Source organism: Globicephala melas, chromosome 1 (assembly GCF_963455315.2).
Source record: "Globicephala melas chromosome 1, mGloMel1.2, whole genome shotgun sequence".
In the NCBI taxonomy this organism is placed as follows: domain Eukaryota; kingdom Metazoa; phylum Chordata; class Mammalia; order Artiodactyla; family Delphinidae; genus Globicephala; species Globicephala melas.
The window spans coordinates 61,305,830-61,323,627 of record NC_083314.1 but is presented as its reverse complement, the minus strand read 5'-3'; the positions used below and the strand labels follow the sequence as shown (position 1 = coordinate 61,323,627).

The window sequence follows — 17,798 nt, the reverse complement described above, 5'->3', positions numbered from 1 at the left end:
ATGCAATATGCAAATCCCTGGAACTGAAGTCATTGCAGTGTTCTTGGAAGAAAGGACCCTGTTACCCGTAGTAATAATAACCCTTCTATAGCTCTTCTTATGTCCTAGGCCTTGTCCTCACACTTTAGATGTATAGTCAGTCATTTAATCCACAGAACAACCTTGTGAGTGATGTGCTACTGTTATCCCTGTCAAGGTACAGAAAGGTAAAATCATTTGCCCAAGGTCACTGAGCTAGGGAGATGGAGCGACTCAGCGGTCGAATCCAGATAGTCTGGTTCTCATCGCCGTGCTACTTGACTCTCATGTTATTTGAATATTTTCTGAACATTTCTATGCCCAAGGCACTCAATTAAGTAGGGGAAACAAGACACAAAAATACTTGTCAAAAGTTCAATCAAGGTGCTTCCCTGGTGGCACAGTGGTTAAGAATCCACCTGCCAATGCAGGGGACACGGGTTCGAGCCCTGGTCTGGGACGATCCCACATGCTGTGGAGCAACTAAGCCCGTGCGCCGCAACTACTTAGCCTGCGCTCTAGAGTGACAACTACAGAGCCCGCGTGCCCTAGAGCCCGTGCTCTGCAACAAGAGAAGCCCGCACACCGCAACGAAGAGTAGCCCCCGCTCTCCGCAACTAGAGAAAGCCCGTGTGCAGCAACGAAGACCCGATGCAGCCAAAATAAATAAATAAATAAAAGTTCAATCAAAGACGTTTTCTCCTCCCATTAGATACACTTACAGGCCTCTCTCTCCAGTGCATTTTGCCAGCCTACAGTTTTCGAAGCCTCATGTGACCACGGGAAGATGCTGTCCCTGATAGAGCCCTCTCCGGACTGGGTCTCCATGGGACGAGGAACCCAGCCTTGTCCTGCCTCCCAGATCCCTGGGTGCCCTAACCTCCACCCCCAGGGCAACACCAAGTTTTATTCCTTTCCAGATCCCCAGAGCCACACCCAGGGCCAAGGACACTATAAACATTCACTAAATGCAGTTGACTGAACGGGTTTTTTACATCTTTGAATGCAGGAGCCAATTGCAAAACGCTGTGAAAAGACCTCACTGTGGCAGCATCCCTGCTTGTGGCCACATAGCAAGCACCTTGTGTGGCACCCAGTGCTGATGCTCAGCAGTGCCAAGTGCATATTTGCTGGTTCACTTTGGCTTCCCTTTGGTTTGCCAGGAAAGGCCGGCAGAGACCAACGCCAGTGTGGACGACTCAGCGCCCCCCTCGGTGGCCCAGCTGGCCGGGCGATTCAGGGAGCAGGCGGCCGCTGCAAAGGTGAGTCAGGAGGCTTCAGAGCCCCTCTCCTGGGATGGGGCTGGAGGAAGGGGAAGTCTGGGTCAGGCCCAGAGGAGAGGGAGGGAGGAGGCTTGGTAATTACCAAATTAGGAAGAGAAGCCAGAGAGGGGTCTCTCTGAATGTGAGGAATGTCGCCATGCTGCTGGGCCTGGGCAGGACCGTTCCCCACCAGAGTGAGGCTTCCCCTGCGGCCAGGAGGGCTGAGAGCTGAAAGCCCTGCTGTTAGAGACGGGGGGTCTGAACCCGGGGCTTGTCCACCCCAGTCGTCCACTGATAGAGACTTAGCTCTTGCACAGCTGTGCCAGGCCTGGACTGCTTCAGAATAAAGAAGTCCCCACACCAGGCTCCTCCCTGGAGCTTAGGAAGCTTAGGAATCCGGAACAAGGGTGGATTCCAGAAGGAGAATTGGGAAGAAAGAGAGGACAGAAACGGAAGCACCTTCAGGTAGGAAGCCAGGGATCAGGAAGGAAAGGGATCCGGTGACCAGTGGATTCTAGAATCCTGCTGGAGAGGTCAGTGTCAAATGGGGTATTGCAGCATTGGAGAGATTTGGGCTAGATTTTCTTGAGTCCTACAGTGTGAGGAGCTCCTTAGAAGTGAAATGAGGGAAGGGAACCCCAGTGTGTGGGGAGGTTTATCATGGCCCCTTGGGACAAACGAGAGTGTAATTGTCATGCTTTTTTAGTGCGTTGTTTTGCGTTTTTATTCTCCCATCTGAAAAATCGGTCCATAATTTCAGACACGATAAGAATGTCATAAAGGGTGAAGGAGATAGTATCGATCAAAGGTGCTGACAGTGCTTAGAAGCTGGGTGTGGGTGTCATTGTGAGATGTTGCTTCAGGCCAGCCAGTGAATCACAAGTAAAAGAGGGTGCTCCAGCAGGAAAGGACTGGGAGAGTCTGAAAAGGACTAGAGAGCCTGAAAGTCAAAACGGGTAGACAGTTCATTAGAATGAATTTATAAAGTTAACGGGCAGTCGCAAAGACATGCAATCCCTCCCTTCATTCTTTTCTCCACCAGACATCCCTAAACATTCCTAAAACCAGTTTCTACTTCCTTCCTCTTCCTCCCTGTTGCCTGATTAGCTCTCTCTCTTTTTCTCTCTGTGTGTCTGTCTGTCGCCCTCCCTCTAGACACCAGCCAGTAAGCCAACAAGAAGGAAACCGCCCTGCTCCCTCTCTCTGTTCCCCCCCAGGGTAGAGCTGGGCCAGAATGGTGAAGAGGTAAGTGCTTCTGCTGCTGGGGGCTCAGAGGATGCTGGTTATGGATTTTCTTTCTCCTTTTTATAGGAAGAGGCACGCAATTCGCACTTTTAGACTTGAAACCTGTGCAGGGAATTTCTCCATTTCAGATTCAGGGGTGAATGTCCTTAACACTTCCCGAATCCTTTACTTTGAAAACGAGGTCCCTTCCTACCCCCTGTCACTGAGCCTCCTTTATGGTTTTCAAGGACAGGAGCACTATTTTTCAAGCCTGAGCATTTCCGCCAAGAGAATGGGTCCATGGAGTATTTTACCACACCAGATTCAGGAATCATGAAAGTCATGTTTGACTCCCAGGTCTGACTGATACGATCTTCCAAGTGCGCAAAGCATCTGGAAAGAGGGCCGCACTCACGTAAAGCAGAACTGCAGTGTGAGAGAGGCGTGGGTTTCTGTGGTATCTTGAAAAGGCTGGCTATTGTTCTGGATCACTGAAAGAGAACCAGAGCACACAGGAGGCCTCATTGCCCTCAGATATTAATAACCAATGTTACCAACATAATAAAGGCTCTGGTATCATAGATCATAGCCACCAATGGATTCCCGGCCTGCATGTTCACCTACCCTTATTTATCTAATTGTAGCTGTAAGAGCAATTTGTCCACACCCTCCCAGGACCCCAGGAAGCTTCACTGTGGTTGTGGTCCCCGCCAGAAATGGATTAGCATGTTCTCTTGTCCAGCCTGGGAGGCCAACCCCAAAATGGAGCAAGCAAGCCCAAGACAGTCCAATTCCCACATGCCAACTGTGATACCTCTTTCCCCCGCTTCCTTTTTGGGGGCCAGCATCCTGACGACAGACACTGGATAGTCATGTGGGCTTGGGCAAGGCCCTTGGTGTCTACATTTTCTCATTTATAAAGTGAAACATTTGGAGTCAGTCAACGGTTTTCAAACCTTTTTGTCAACCCAAGGCATATGAGCAGAAGTCCATCAGATAAAGCAGAAACTCAGAGCCGCTCTCAACCAAGTGGGAAGGGGGTGGGGCCCCCCATATGCTCTGAGAATACTCCCCCCCAAAACTGGACAGGGGTCTTCTGGGATGAGAACGCCCCAAGAAGCCCAGTTTAAAAAACACTACGTCTTTCTTGGGGTCTCCTCAGGTGCTGATATCATGATTCTGACCCCATCTTCGTGGGGTCATCAGCCAGCATTCCGGTCAAAGCCATACCAACAACTTCTCTTTACTGAGAGTGAACTTCTCCTGTGACCTTCACCCTGAGGGCTTAGAGTCTGTGTCAGGCAATAGGCTGAGGCCGTGGCCACTAGGTGCCTACCGTGAGGCTGCCCCCTGATGACCTGGACTCAGCCCCAGAGAAGTCACTGCACTGCTCCTGCTTCCTTTTTTGTAAAATGGGACAAGAACACTAACCAGACATGATGGGGGCCAGATGGGGACTTTTATCCCCTGGATAAAAGTGGAGGGAGTTCAGTGGCTCTGGGAGAAATACATTTACATGTTCCATCCCATGGGGCACCACCAGCAGCTAAATGGCATGTAATAGCCAAGGGCTGGATGAATGGGAGGGTGGATTTAAGAGGGAAGGTCCCACGTGGAGTGACAGGCTGCTTGCACGTGGGAAGGACGTTGCTTCCAGAGATCAGTGACTTTTTGTCACGAGCTTGAAATTCACATAAAAATAAAACGAGCAGCCAGCTCTGTCTGGCTGGGTTAGAAAATTGTGGATGCTGCTGCCACAGTTCTCCTTCCGGACTCCCACGGCACGGCCTGCAGGAGCCCTAGTGCCGGGAGCCTTGGGGGCCTGGGAAGGCCCCAGTCAGGCTACCCCTCGGTTCCCAATGCACAGTGCCGGAGAGGGTCTTCCCATCCCTTCTTCATCCCTGCCCCCTCCCTATGCCTGCACAGGCCTGAGACGGTGGAGCCAGCCCCTGCCGACAGGGTATCCCGGAGTTGCCCCTCTCTGGAGGACCCACCCAAAAGAGTGTTTAATATGGCCACTGAGCCTGCCTTGCCTGCCCACAGGAGGGCTGGAAAACAGTTCCATCTGAAAAATCTGGTCATTATTCTAGACATTATAGGAATGTCATATATGGACATATATACATACATAAAGAGAGATGTCAGGCTGACTTTTCTCCACCAACTGTATGAGCGGAGGCCACTTGTTAAACAGTAAAGGAAATACTGCCACCTTCAGCCGTTCCCAGGAATGGCATTGGCGGCTCTTTTGGGTTCTTCCTGCTTTGCAGTTCAATTCGAATCAACAAGGATTTTGTAGGGCATGAGCTGGGTTCCCAGCACTGTCCTATGATGAAGGGGCTGTGTTTATTGAATTTTCACTCTCTTCAGAAGATACTAGTCAGTTGCAGAAGAGAATAAAGTATTACATAAAGTGAGCTTTGTCAGCACAATTGTTGCTGCAGTTCCTAAACAGTATCTTCAGAAACGCGGCCTCATATGAACTTTCACTGTAAAGCCCAGAAATTAAGGACAAATGAGTTTGGGCTGGAAGCTCTTTGTTCTCACGGTGGACACAAGGCTCCTTGAAAGACTGACTGCTCTGGAAATATGTCTGATGGTGTAAACTCATGGAGCCAGAGGCACCTGAGAGCTGGAGGAGGCCTTAGAATCGTTTATTCCAACCCACCCACCTGCCTGGGTCTTGGCCGGGGAGGCTGAGGCCGGGGCAGCCATCTGGCTCCTGTCAAAGCCGGAGTTAGCAGGGGCTGGGGAAGGGAGCTCCTGAGTCCCAGCCAGTGGCTGCCCCATGCTCCAGCACCTCCCCCGCCCTGCAATGCTGGGCCTTAAAAAGGTCACAGGGAGTTCAGTTGAGTGAGTCTGTCTCCTTCCATCACTAAAATACAATCATCTCACTCAATAACTATCTCAGAATATTTATAAGAAATTGTGTTATTCTTCTTATGATTCAAGTAAATTAGCACATGGGTGCGAGGAGCAGGGTCCCCAAACTATAGGTCTCTGTCCGACAGCGTGGAAGTCATCTTTTTCTTCATCATCATCATCATCATCACTGTCATCATTCCTACCTGTTGAGGGTCAATATAGCTGTGGAACTAGAATCAAGTTGTAGGGATTTTACACAAAACAGGAAGGAGTCAATCTTTTTAGATAATATAAAATCCAAAGACAGGCAAGATTCCTGACAATACACTCATCACAAAAATATCCCAACTAACAGAACATATATATGGGTGTGTGTGTATGTATATATACACAAGATATCTCAGACATTGACCACTTTCAGAGGGCAGGCGCTCAATCGTATTCATTTTTATGTAACCAACAGAATGCCTGGAATGTAGGAGATACTCAATAAATGTCCGTTTAATCAAAATGAATAGTCAGTGTTTTAGAATATGATAATTTATAAACAACACTATTGGTGGGGTTTTCCAAAATATTATTAGTTTAAGGGAAGAACTTCAAGTATACCTCTGTCAGGTTTCACTCCGGCTCTGTGGTTTCTTATGTTTATGACAAACAGAATGGATGGTCACTGTGCCCTTTCTCTTTGAAATCCCCTCCAATTGTTGGCTCATGTTGTTGAAGGTCATGAGGTGAAGATCTTGTCCCCCTCAGACATAGTCTGTTCTCTCATAATGACCATGAAGGCATTCTTCCTGGAACAGGAGGCCTGCTGTGTTTCAGACGTCCTGCCTGCTCTGATCCATAGATTCAAGTGGCCTTGTTAGTGGTAGGGTGAGGGAGAGGGGAAGGGGAATCTGCCACGCCCAGGACCTCAGGAGGTAAGTGAGCTCCCGAAGCTAAGTGATGAGGTGGTAAAGCCAACTTTTTCTTCTCCTCTTATTCCAACTGTGGCTTCTGGGCTCCAGCCAGAACCCCACCTCCCTTCACCTCACTCATTTGCTTGTTTTGGTCCATTTGCTTTTATAGAAGTCACCGCCCAATGCAAGCCACCCTCCTAAAGTCAAGGTGAAGAGCTCGCCTCTGATCGAGAAGCTCCAGGTAAGTTCAGAATCGATGCTACCTCCTATCCAACCCCCTCTCTTATCCAACATTTGCATGTCTTTGGGGCTCCTAGGGTAGTTCCAGATGTCACCTGGACAGTTGACCTCTGATAACCAGCTAGTGATCAAACTGCCCTGAAGGATGAGGGGCTCTACCTGGAGGCAAAATGCTAAAATAAGGACCCTATCAAACATGAGCTCATGTCATTAGTACCTAATGGAGATTGAGGATAATCAGATGCCTCAAGAGTCTTATGGGAAAGGATGTCATACACAGGAAACACTCCAGGAATAGCCAAGTCCTCTCCATGGCCTGAATGCAGCCACAAACCGTTTCAGCTTTACACAGGGCTGAAATTCAGGTGCTAGTCATTACACCACTACGGCCAAGTTCATTGTTTGGAAAGCATTCCATCCTACCTCGCCACCTTATACATTCAGAGCCCTCACCACTGTGCCCACAGTGGGGCTGGCTTTCCTGGGAGTGTAAACGAAGTATGTGACACTGCACTTGATCTCACAATCTTGTTGGGGAGACAAGGTTTTCACACATGATACAATAAAAGACATATAGGAGAGTAAATACCGGAGATCTAAATTGTGGGTAACTATCCGACTCCTACTGCTCTAGACCAGGACTTTTTTTTTTTTTTTTTGCGGTACGCGGGCCTCTCACTGTTGCGGCCTCTCCCGTTGCGGAGCACAGACTCCGGACCCGCAGGCTCAGAGGCCATGGCTCACGGGACCAGCCACTCCATGGCATGTGGGATCCTCCCGGACCAGGGCACGAACCTGTGTCCCCTGCATCGGCAGGCGGACTCTCAACCACTGCGCCACCAGGGAAGCCCTAGACCAGGACTTTTTACCTCGGCATTATTTGAGCTGGTCAATTTTGTTGCAGGGGCTGCCTGGTACACTGCAAGGTGCTTTGACAGCATCCTTGGTCCCTATCCACTCGATGCCAGCAGCAATCTTCAGTAAACTGTGACAAAGAAAAATGTCCCTAGACATTGCCAAATGTCTCCTGGAGACAAAATCATCCCCCTGCCCCCTACCCCCGCTGAGAACCACTGCGGGTAAAATTTTAGAGCGAGAAGACAGTCAAGTGGGCAGGAGTAATTAACAAATGCTTTAGGAAATACCTATTTCCTGAGTCAGTCCTTAAGAATAGTGGCTGGAAAGGAGGGAGGAAGGTACTCCTGGTGTGAGAACAGCATGAGCTAAAGCACAGAGGAGGGACAGGCATGGTATATCTGGGTGGGGCCTGTAGAAGATGCCCCAGCTTTCACCGCAGTCCCTGTGCAGGAGAACAACAAGGCTCTCCTGCACTGGATCCTCCCCTCTGGGTCCAACTAATAAAATTGGCTCGTCTACCTTGTTCTGAAGCCATCATTAGGGGTGTGTCAAGACAAGTAGCCACAGCCCCTGCAGTTCCCAGCTATGTGAGAGACCAGGGATTTGGCCCCCAGCCTGATTTGGGGTTAAGGGAAGCATCTCTGGTTTGGGTTATGAGCCTACCTCATCGCGGGGTGGGGGGGTCTCCCCTGAAGTTTAATTCATACTGAGAAGCCCTGATCCCACTCCAGCTGCAGGGAGGGAGTGGGCTGCCCATCGCTGTAGGAGGCTGCAGGGCTCCCATATACATACCAGGGGTCTCTCAGAAGGGACCCCAGAACTCAGACATTCCCTCCTAGCAGCCATCCAAAGGGTGTAGCCGAGAACCCCTACCTCTGTCTCCCGGCAGCCTACCACAGACCTCATCTAAGTGCCAGAAGTTAGTTTGCAAATGCTGTGTACCCTGCAGTCTTGGTGTTATTCCCCTTTCCAGTCATTAATAAGCCTCTTTGGGAAACATCGCAACCTGAGAATGAGCGTTTAATCTCTAATGGTTTAATCTCATGAAGAATGTCAGCGACAGTATATAATTTGGCCAAATCCCATAGGAACCTTACTTTGTTGGAAATACGTGGGGAAAGAACTAAGAAGTGCATCACCAGCTTCATTTTTCTTCTAAGTATTCTATTGGATGAGTTAGGAACTATGATTTTTTCTTCACTAGTTCAAAGTTCAAGTTTTCCGCTGGCTAGCAAGACCCATTTTATTTGCAAGCAGTCTTACAGAGGGAATGTCCCAGCTTGACCCTGAGAGGGCAGGAAGACCTCCTTTAATGCCCAGTTAATATCCCCTCTGCCATGAAGTCCTCTGAGCCATCCTAGCACACCATCTCCCACAGCCTCTGTGGTCCAAACCTGTCCCTTTGTACCTGCAACATGCTGCTTTTAGACATGGCGTGGGCTCACACTGTTGCTGTTTAACTTTTATATTTTTAATTGGACAATGACACAATCTTGTCTATATTATAAATTCTTTCTTAAAATCACAATTGAAATACAAACATCGTCCTAAACGTGTAATGTTCTATACTGTGCAAGTCCTAAAGTACATGTCGGAGTTCTCCAAGGTGACAGAGCCTCGGCTGGCAGGAGGGTGGCACCGAGGGGAGTCTGGAGGGAAAGGGTGTGAGTCGGGTAGTGGCAGGAGAGAGTAAGGGGACCAGATCATAAAAGACTCTAAAGGCCAGCCTCAGTCGATGGGACAAATAAAGACTCTGAGACACAGAAAGGCTACTGGACTCACTGTAGGTCACACAGCTATTAAGTGAAAGAGGCAACATCTGGAGTTGGGTGTGTCTGCGTGGAGAGCATCATCTGCCCCTCCAGCCTGGTCCCTCCCCTTGGAGGCCTTGCTGCTGGCCCTCCTGCTCTGGAGGATGCAACTGCGCAATGATTTGGAAACGCAGAGGTCAGAGCAGGAGGAACAAGAGCCCCTAGGCGGCGCTAGAGGACCCAAGGGACTCACGTTCAGTCCCTCCGTAGACATCTGCACCACCACCTTCTCCGAGGCAGTCGGATAGATCTGGGACCACTGCCTCCTCCCCCACCAAACTCTTGACTCCCTCAGGCCTCGGTTACCTTCGGGTAACCCCTCCCCTTTGCTTGCCCTCGGGGTTCATTCTGGTCTGGTTGCACCTGCACTGCGATGCTGCAAGTAGGGTCACACACTGGCATCTGCTCCGCTGGCTCCCCGCTGGAAAGGTGTGGTGGCCTGCTGTGTCCACCACTGTGGTCTACCGAGAGAGACCCTGTACTTGGAGACTGAGGGACAAACAGACCTGGCTTGAATCCCAGGGCAGATTCCTTAAACACTTTGCTAATGTGTGCCATGAGAACAAAACTGAACATGTAGGGTGGTTGTAGAGAGGAAAACTGAACATGCCCAGCAAAGAGTAGGCATCCAGTAAGCAGTAACTGCTCTTGACTCTGATGAGAACGATGGTAAAGGGTGCTGACAGCATGAGAGCCTGGTGCCTGCAGGTGCTGACAGGTGCTATTCTGGCCTCTTTGTCTATAAATCAGGACTGTTCCAATGCATTTTTGCCGGATCAAATCAGTGCTTCCTGGGCATTACGGAATGCAGCCTGGGTTTGAAATTCCTCATCTTTTCTCTACAGGCCAATTTAGTCTTTGATCCAGCGGCCCTGCTGCCTGGGGCCTCACCCAAGAGTCCTGGACTCAAGGCCATGGTGTCACCATTTCACAGCCCGCCTTCTACCCCCAGCAGCCCTGGCGTGTTGTCTCGGGCCAGCGAGCCGGAGGAGGTGCCCGTCAGCTTTGACCAGCCTCCTGAGGGCAGTCATCTGCCCTCTTACAATAAGGTAATATCTGGATCCTAAGTACTGTGGTGTGTCTGTGGAAATGCGGACACTGGGCAATTCTGAATCACCTCTACCCTGTTGTCCTGGAGAAAGGAGGACACTTCTGAGCTGTGGTAAGATGTGGTTTTTAACAAAGGAAATTTCTTCTCTTCCTGGCAAGTGATCCCTGAGCTAAGATCACCCTCTACCTAGCCTGCCTCTCTCATCCGCTCTTCCCGTAACTGTGCCACTCACCTGAAAGGTGCAGGGGATGGAGCGCTCCATCCTTTGTGGAGAGAGGGGCAGGAATTCAGTACTGATCCCAGCTGCACAGAGAGTTATGTCAAAAGCTGAAAACAAAAGCTAAAGACCTGATCAGTGACTCAGCAGAAGGGAGGGCAGGGTCACTAGGTTGTCCTGTCCTGCCCTGATATGAATACTCCTAAGTGTCCCAGAACGGGTTCAAATCATTCTTACTGCATCTTGCCCCAGTTGAAGAATATCCAACTCGTTCCCTTTGCAAAAAGATGTATGGCAGCACTTGTTTCTGTAGATACTGCCCTAATACTTGTGTGTGTGATTTCATCAGATCCCTGCCCTACTAGAAGGAGGTAAGAATCAAGAGAATCAGAGGTACATACAGTCCAGTACACTCCAAGCAGGTACCCAGCAAATTTGAACCAGAGCCAGGCAGGGGCTAAGAGTTAAAGGGCTCTTTTCTTTTTTTTGTTTGCACCACGGGCATGCGGGATCTTACTTTCCCGACCAGGGATCAAATCCGCACCCCCTGCAGTGCAAGCGCAGAGTCTTAACCACTTGACCACCAGGGAAGTCCCTGAATTAAAGGGTTCTGATGCCAGGAAAAGTTAAATAAATGTGACCTTAGAATTAAGGATGGAGAGAGCAGGATCTACTGGGCCCTTCCAGAGGATCCATCTAGGAAAGAGGTCAAATGTGTTGAAACAGGTAGGGCCCAAGGAAACAAAAGTGGTGGCGAGGAGGTGATGGGGTAGGCTTGAGCCTGCTGGCTGGGGACAGAGTGGAGATCCTTCAGCCCAGGGCAATGGAGAGACCCCCGACAGCAGAGAGGAACCCAGGAGAGAGCCCTGTCTTCTCACAGGATGTCAGTGGGATGTAGAGGCAGGGAGGGAGGCTCTGCCACCTGGTCATAGTACTGGGGGCTTTAGTCTGTGACAGCAGTAAGGGAGCAGGCAGGATTATTTCTGAACCCTGCTGGCCATGAGGGCTGGGGCCTTGATAGCCTGCAGGGCTAGCCTCACTGTGGTCTCAGGAAAGTTCCTGGGAAGCCCTTTTAAAACCAAGTATTCAGGGCTTCACTGATGGTGCAGTGGTTGAGAATCCGCCTGCCAGTGTAGGGGACACAGGTTCGATCCCTGGTCTGGGAAGATCCCACATGCCGCAGAGCAACTAAGCCTGTGCGCCACAACTACTGAAGCCTGTACACCTAGAGCCCGTGCTCCGCAACAAGAGAAGCCACTAAATAAATTTATTAAAAAAAAAAAAGGTATTCATTCCAAACTTCTGAGACAACTAGGATTGACAAATACCAAAATGCAAATCAGTGAGAAAATAAGATTTAATTTGCACATAAATTTTTAAAGACACATCACTTGAGTAAGGTAGGACACCCACTATAAACACGCCATTGAACTTCTGACAAAGTCCAGTGGACCCAGGTGAGGCCTGGTTCTGAGATTCACACACTTCCCAGAGAAAAAATGGTTTTCAGGCAGCTCTGCTGGGTGTTTCTAAGGTGTGGCTTCTGCTAGAGTTGGACCTCGCTGGAGAAAGCAAAGGATTCTGGCTGCTCAGCTCTCCCGGGGTTAGCCAGCTCTGGGGGGGTGGGGGTGGGGGTGGGGGGAAGGGAGGAAGCTGATCACCAGCTGTCCAGCTCCACACCCATGAGGTCATGGTACCAGCCACCCACAGACCCCCAACCCTGTTTTCTGTTGGGTTCACCTTTGTCAAAGTAGAAACTTCAAAATGTTAAAACATGACTCTGGTACGAAATAGAGAGAGATTTTGTTCAACTTGTTAATTTAGGAGGGATCCTGTAAGATGGTAAAGCTCATTCAAAGAACTGGTTATTTATAGGCAATTAAAAAGGACAAATGTTAGAATAACATTGCTAAGTTAGACACTGAGCTGATGGTTATTTTACAGGCCAGTAAAATCTTAGGTTTTTTTTTTTTACTGGATAGACAGCATTTTCATCTTCACACACACAGAAAAAATCTGCAGGTTACCATGTAATACCACAGCCCCATAGGGCTCTAACCTATAATAAATAGCAAGCAATGGTACATCCTCCTAGAAAATCAAATGATCCTCAGGTGGGCTTGTGAAGCTGTGCGTGTGAGACTGACATTGAAAGAACATGCGCCCTCCCTGTTTGGCCTTTTTCACAGGTGTAGATCATTTTCCTTAACACTTTCTTGCAGGTGCGGACAAGGGGCTCCATAAAAAGGCGCCCTCCCTCCAGGCGATTCCGAAGGTCTCAGTCGGAGGACTGTGCGGACCTGGGGGGGCTCAGGGCCGAGGAGTCCTCCCAGGAGAATGGGACCAAGGAAGAGAATGGGGACGAGGTGTTCCCAGCCAAGAGCAAGACCCCAGGATCCCCTCCTCTGAGGAGGACGCCCAGCTGGACAGAGAAGCAGGAGGAGAAGGGCAGGGCTTTGAGGGTAGCCCAGCAGCACGAAAAGGCCGTGGGGAGCTCTGAGGAGGGGGCCAGCCAGCGTCCAGCCCGAGCCTCCAGCCCAGAGGCAGAGGACGGGGGTGGGAGCCCCATGGAGGAGAAACCGGCTGAAGGGCAGATGGAAGAGCCTACGGAGGTGAAGGAGAGGGCGGCCAGCGAAGAGGAGGAGCCTGAACAAAGCCGCCGAGACACAGAGGGGCTGGAGGAGGGAGCTCTGGGGGAGGAGACCCCCCAAAGCCCCCCTGGAGGAGGGGAGGGCGACCACAGTTCTGAGCAGGGGGCTGGCAAGGAAAAGCAAGATGACGGGACCATCCTCGAGCCAGGCTGTGACCCTGTCACTGACCATGCCCAGCCGGACACTAGCAGTGAGGTCCCCAAGACAGAGGTAGGTGGCCTGGCTTGTCCCCTCGACCCGGACAGGGCAGGGCCAGCGCATCCTATGTCCCGTGCCCTGTTCCTTACACCCATCACCAATCAGCTGGGTGTGCAGTAGCACAGGGACTGGATTGAGACGGGCTGTCACTGATGGGGAGGGGACAGAAGGACCAGAAAGGGAAGCGTGTCCCATGCTCTCTGCTTCTCGCTGCCTCGGGGTTCTGGTGCCCTTCTGGATGTGACTGAGGCCCACACACCGAGGCCTCCTGATGCAGCATCCTGGACTGGGCTCGCTTCTGTGGGGCGTTCTCAGAGGAAAAGGGGGTGCTCCTTTCCATACAAAGCTCACAGTAATAGTGCATGAGACCAGCAGCTCCTTGGGGCGCAGTAAAGAAGGCAGAACACGGCAATGGGCAGGGCTTCCCCTAGGGAAGCTTTAAAGGAAGCTTTGTGTTCCATCCGTGCACGCACAGGTGTTAGACACCGAGAGCACATGAGGACCGGCTGCCTCAGTCCCGCCCTCCTGCTGGGCCCACACTTAGTCATGTGGCTCCTCCCACCACTCCCAGGAAGCCCACCTGAGCTCACCTACTTGTGCCCTCAGGAGCACGACCAGCCTTGCTGGTTTCCACAAGAAAAGCTCTGTGTCCCACCCCCTACTGCCACCCCTAACAATCTTCTTTTTTTTTGGTACGCGGGCCTCTCACTGTCGCGGCCTCTCCCGTTGTGGAGTCTTCCCGGACCGGGGCACGAACCCACGTCCCCTGCAGCAGCAGGTGGACTCTCAACCACTGCGCCACCAGGGAAGCCCCTCACCCCCTAACAATCTTATCAACAAAGTCACCTTCCAGTGTTTCCCTCTTCCCTTCATGTTAGTTCATTCATTCATTAACACAAGCCACCGTCAGCTTCTGACATTAGCCTCTTATGTCACTTCCTGCTTCCACTTTTTCTGCCTACGTAGTCCATTCTCTGTACAGCAACCAGAGGGGTGTGTGTGTGTGTTTACTCATTGCTAAAATTACTCACGTCCTGTGTTAGTTTCTTAGGGCTGCCATAACAAATTACCACAAATTGGCAGCTTGAAAACAATCGAAATGTATTGTCACACAGTTCAGGAGGCCAGAACTCCAAAATCAAGGTGTTGGCAGGATTGATTCCCTCTGGAGGCTCTGAGGAAGAGTCTTTTCCAGCCTGTCCCCTAACTTGTGGTGGCTGCTGGCGACCCTGGGAACCCTCTCTTTTCTCTTCCAGCTTCTGGTGGTTGTTGGCAATCCTCGGTGTTCCCTGATTTGTAGACTCATCACTCCAACCTTTGCCTCTGTCTTCACATGGTCTTTCCCTGTGTCTGTGTGTCTCAAATCTCCCTCTCCTTTGTCTTATAAGGACACCCGTCATTGGTTGTTGACCCACCCTAAGTCCAGAATGATCTCATCTTAAGATCCTTAATTACATCTACAATGATGCTCTTTCCAAATAAGGTCACATTCACGGGTACTGGGGGTTAGGATTGGACATATCTTTGGAGGAGGACACAACCCATGGCACCTCTGCTCCCCCTTGTCCCAGAGCACTCAAAACACAGATTCCAAACCCTTTGTGAGGCCCTGCGTGGGGGGCCCCTGCCCAGCTCTCCCTGACTCTCCCCCATACTGTGCCCCAACCGTGGTGATGTTTTTTGGTTTTGTTTGTTTTTTACAGTGGTTAATATCTAGATCCTTGAAGTGACTTGGTGCAGTAATTTATAAGCCCAAAATTGGTTGAACAGACTCAGAACCTGTAGCTTTCCAAAATGCCATCTGAGAGCTGTTGTTTAGGACCGTGCCCAAATCACATAGGGCTGGCATGTGTACATCCTTCCAGCCTTTCTTCTTTGTGGTTGTATTTTTATACTCCAGATTGATAGTGTTCAGGTTCTAAACGTGTTGCTTTCGAATGTTCATTAAGCTTTCTTTCATATAGTAATACTTTAAAAAATTGGGGGAATTCCCTGGTGGTCCAGTGGTTAGGACTCGGAGCTTTCATTGCTGTGGGCCCGGGTCCCATCCCTGGTCGGGGAACTAAGATCACACAGCCGCACAGCATGGCCAAAAAAATATAAAAATTTTAAAAACTTTTTTTTTTTTTTTTTGCTGTACGCGGGCCTCTCACTGTTGTGGCCTCTCCCGTTGCGGAACACAGGCTCCGGACGCGCAAGCTCAGCGGCCATGGCTCACGGGCCCAGCCGCTCCGCGGCATGTGGGATCTTCTTGGACCGGGGCACAAACCCATGTCCCCTGCCTCGGCAGGCGGACTGTCAACGACTGCGCCACCAGGGAAGCCCTAAAAACACTTTTAAAAATTTGGATTTTTAAATTTTCAAGACACCACTTTCATTTTTTGTTTTATTACTTAAATGCAAGGTGCTACCTCTTTACAAGAGCTTAACAGCATATAATTTCTCATTTAATTGCACATGTCAGATCCTCACTATGAGCAGAACACTGTACTAGCTGTAGTGTGTGTGTGTGTGTGTGTGTGTGTGTGTGTGTGTGTGTGTGTGTGTTTGCAACAAACGTGAACGCACATCCACTCCCAAGGAGATTTTAATTAAAGAATATTATAAAATTCTTGAAAAAATTCTTGAGGATTTACTATATTAAATTCTTTAATATACAAGGATAAAGATGGGTATGTGTTTGAGGTGCCAAATAGCAAAAAGACTTGGTTGAAAATATGTCTTTTCCAGAAATTGTACCCCCAAACTTTCCGTTGTTCCCTTGAATCATACTAATAATAATTTGCTACTCACTGGGGCTTTTCAGTTTATTTACTTTTCATAAGGAATTGGCAAAGTTTGATAAGGTGAACAAAAGGTCTGGTCTCTAGATTCCTGTTGTGGTTTTAAAATGGAAGCAGGCAGACATAGCATAGCCTTTCTCCTATTTTGCCTATAGTTAACATCAATTCATAAATTAATGACTTAAGTAGTAAGGTGTTAGAGTCATTTTCCAACTGACCTATATCTAAATTACTGGTAAAATTGTCTAGAATAATTTTTATTCCGTAGTGCATTGAATACAATCTTTTAAAGATTCTAGCCATATAGAAGTATGGAGAATGAAAAATTTTATTGAAGTATAGTTGTTACAATGTGTTAATTTCTGCTGTACAGCAAAGTGACTCAGTTATACACATATATATTCTTTGTCATATTCTTTTCCATTATGGTTTATCACAGGATATTGAGTATAGTTCCCTGTGCTATACAATAGGACCTTGTTGTTTATCCGTCCTATATATAATAGTTTGCGTCTGCTGACCCCAAACTCCCAATCCTTCCCTCCCCCAACCCCCTTCCCCTTGACAACCACAAGCCTCTTCTCTATGTCTGTGACTTTGTTTCTGTTTCATAGATATGTTCATTTGTGTCATATTTTAGATTCCACATATAAGTGATATATGAGAATGAATTTTGTATCTGTACCCTCGTCTCCCTCTTTGCACCTCTCTCCTTAGTAGGCATAATCACCATATACAATTCAGTGTTCATATTTTCAGTCCTATTTGGGTTTGATGGACTGGGCTGCAGTTATTTTGGACAAAGATTTTTTTGTTGTTGTTGTTTTTTTGTTTGTTTTTTTATAAATTTATTTTACTTATTTATTTATTTTTGGCTGCGTTGGGTCTTCATTGCTGCACGCTGGCTTTTCTCTAGTTGAGGCGAGCGGGGGCTTCTCTTCGTTGCGGTGCGCGGGCTTCTCATTGCGGTGGCTTCTCTTGTTGTGGAGTACGGGCTCTAGGCACGCGGGTTCAGTAGTTGTGGCGCATGGGCTTAGTTGCTCCACGGCATGTGGGATCTTCCCGGACCACGGCTCGAACCCGTGTCCCTTGCATTAGCTGGTGGATTCTTAACCACTGAGCCATCAGGGAAGCGCCAAAGATGTATTTTTTAATTGCTAAATATATTTATCCCTTCCTATTGACAGTCTGACACTGAGCATTACTTGTAGTTTATCTGATCAAGATACTTCTACCAATCAAAGAACAAGATGGGGATTAAATCGGGGGGCCGGAAGCCGTCTCTTTAGTGGTGTGCGCTGCCTCTGTGAGATCCAGGAAGGAACTTGGACAGGCATGGCGTGCTGGGGAAGCCCGTGACACAAGGGGCCCACTTCACAGTTGTCCTTACTGGGGAACCCTTTGGCACCACTGCCCGAGGTTCTAACTTTTTTTTTTTTTTTTGCGGTACGCGGGCCTCTCACTGTTGTGGCCTTTTCCGTTGTGCAGCACAGGCTCCGGACGCGCAGGCTCAGCGGCCATGGCTCACGGCCCCAGCCGGTCCGCGGCATGTGGGATCCTCCCGGACCGGGGCAGGAACCCGCGTCCCTTGCATTGGCAGGCGGACTCTCAACCACTGCGCCACCAGGGTAGCCCTTGGTTCTAGCTTTGACCAGGCTTGAAAAGACCAAAAGAGCATTGGAAGCAGTGCTCCTCCCAGATTAAATAAATTATGCAGA

At 49.4% G+C, this 17,798-nt stretch overlaps 1 protein-coding gene across 4 annotated transcripts in view; it reads left to right on the top strand.

The window, feature by feature from the left end:
• The window catches only part of RCSD1 (RCSD domain containing 1), a 71,917-nt gene that overhangs the window by 46,894 nt on the left and 7,225 nt on the right, over positions 1-17,798 (top strand). For 2 of the 4 annotated variants that reach the window (XM_030875568.3, XM_030875566.2), the window contains 5 exons: positions 1,182-1,280; positions 2,436-2,525; positions 6,441-6,512; positions 10,026-10,229; positions 12,671-13,309. In XM_030875568.3, coding sequence (XP_030731428.2) covers positions 1,182-1,280; positions 2,436-2,525; positions 6,441-6,512; positions 10,026-10,229; positions 12,671-13,309 — 1,104 coding nt within the window. The remainder of the gene's footprint in view (positions 1-1,181; positions 1,281-2,435; positions 2,526-6,440; positions 6,513-10,025; positions 10,230-12,670; positions 13,310-17,798) is intronic. The other 2 variants (XM_060296814.1, XM_060296816.1) reach the window with 1 other exon arrangement.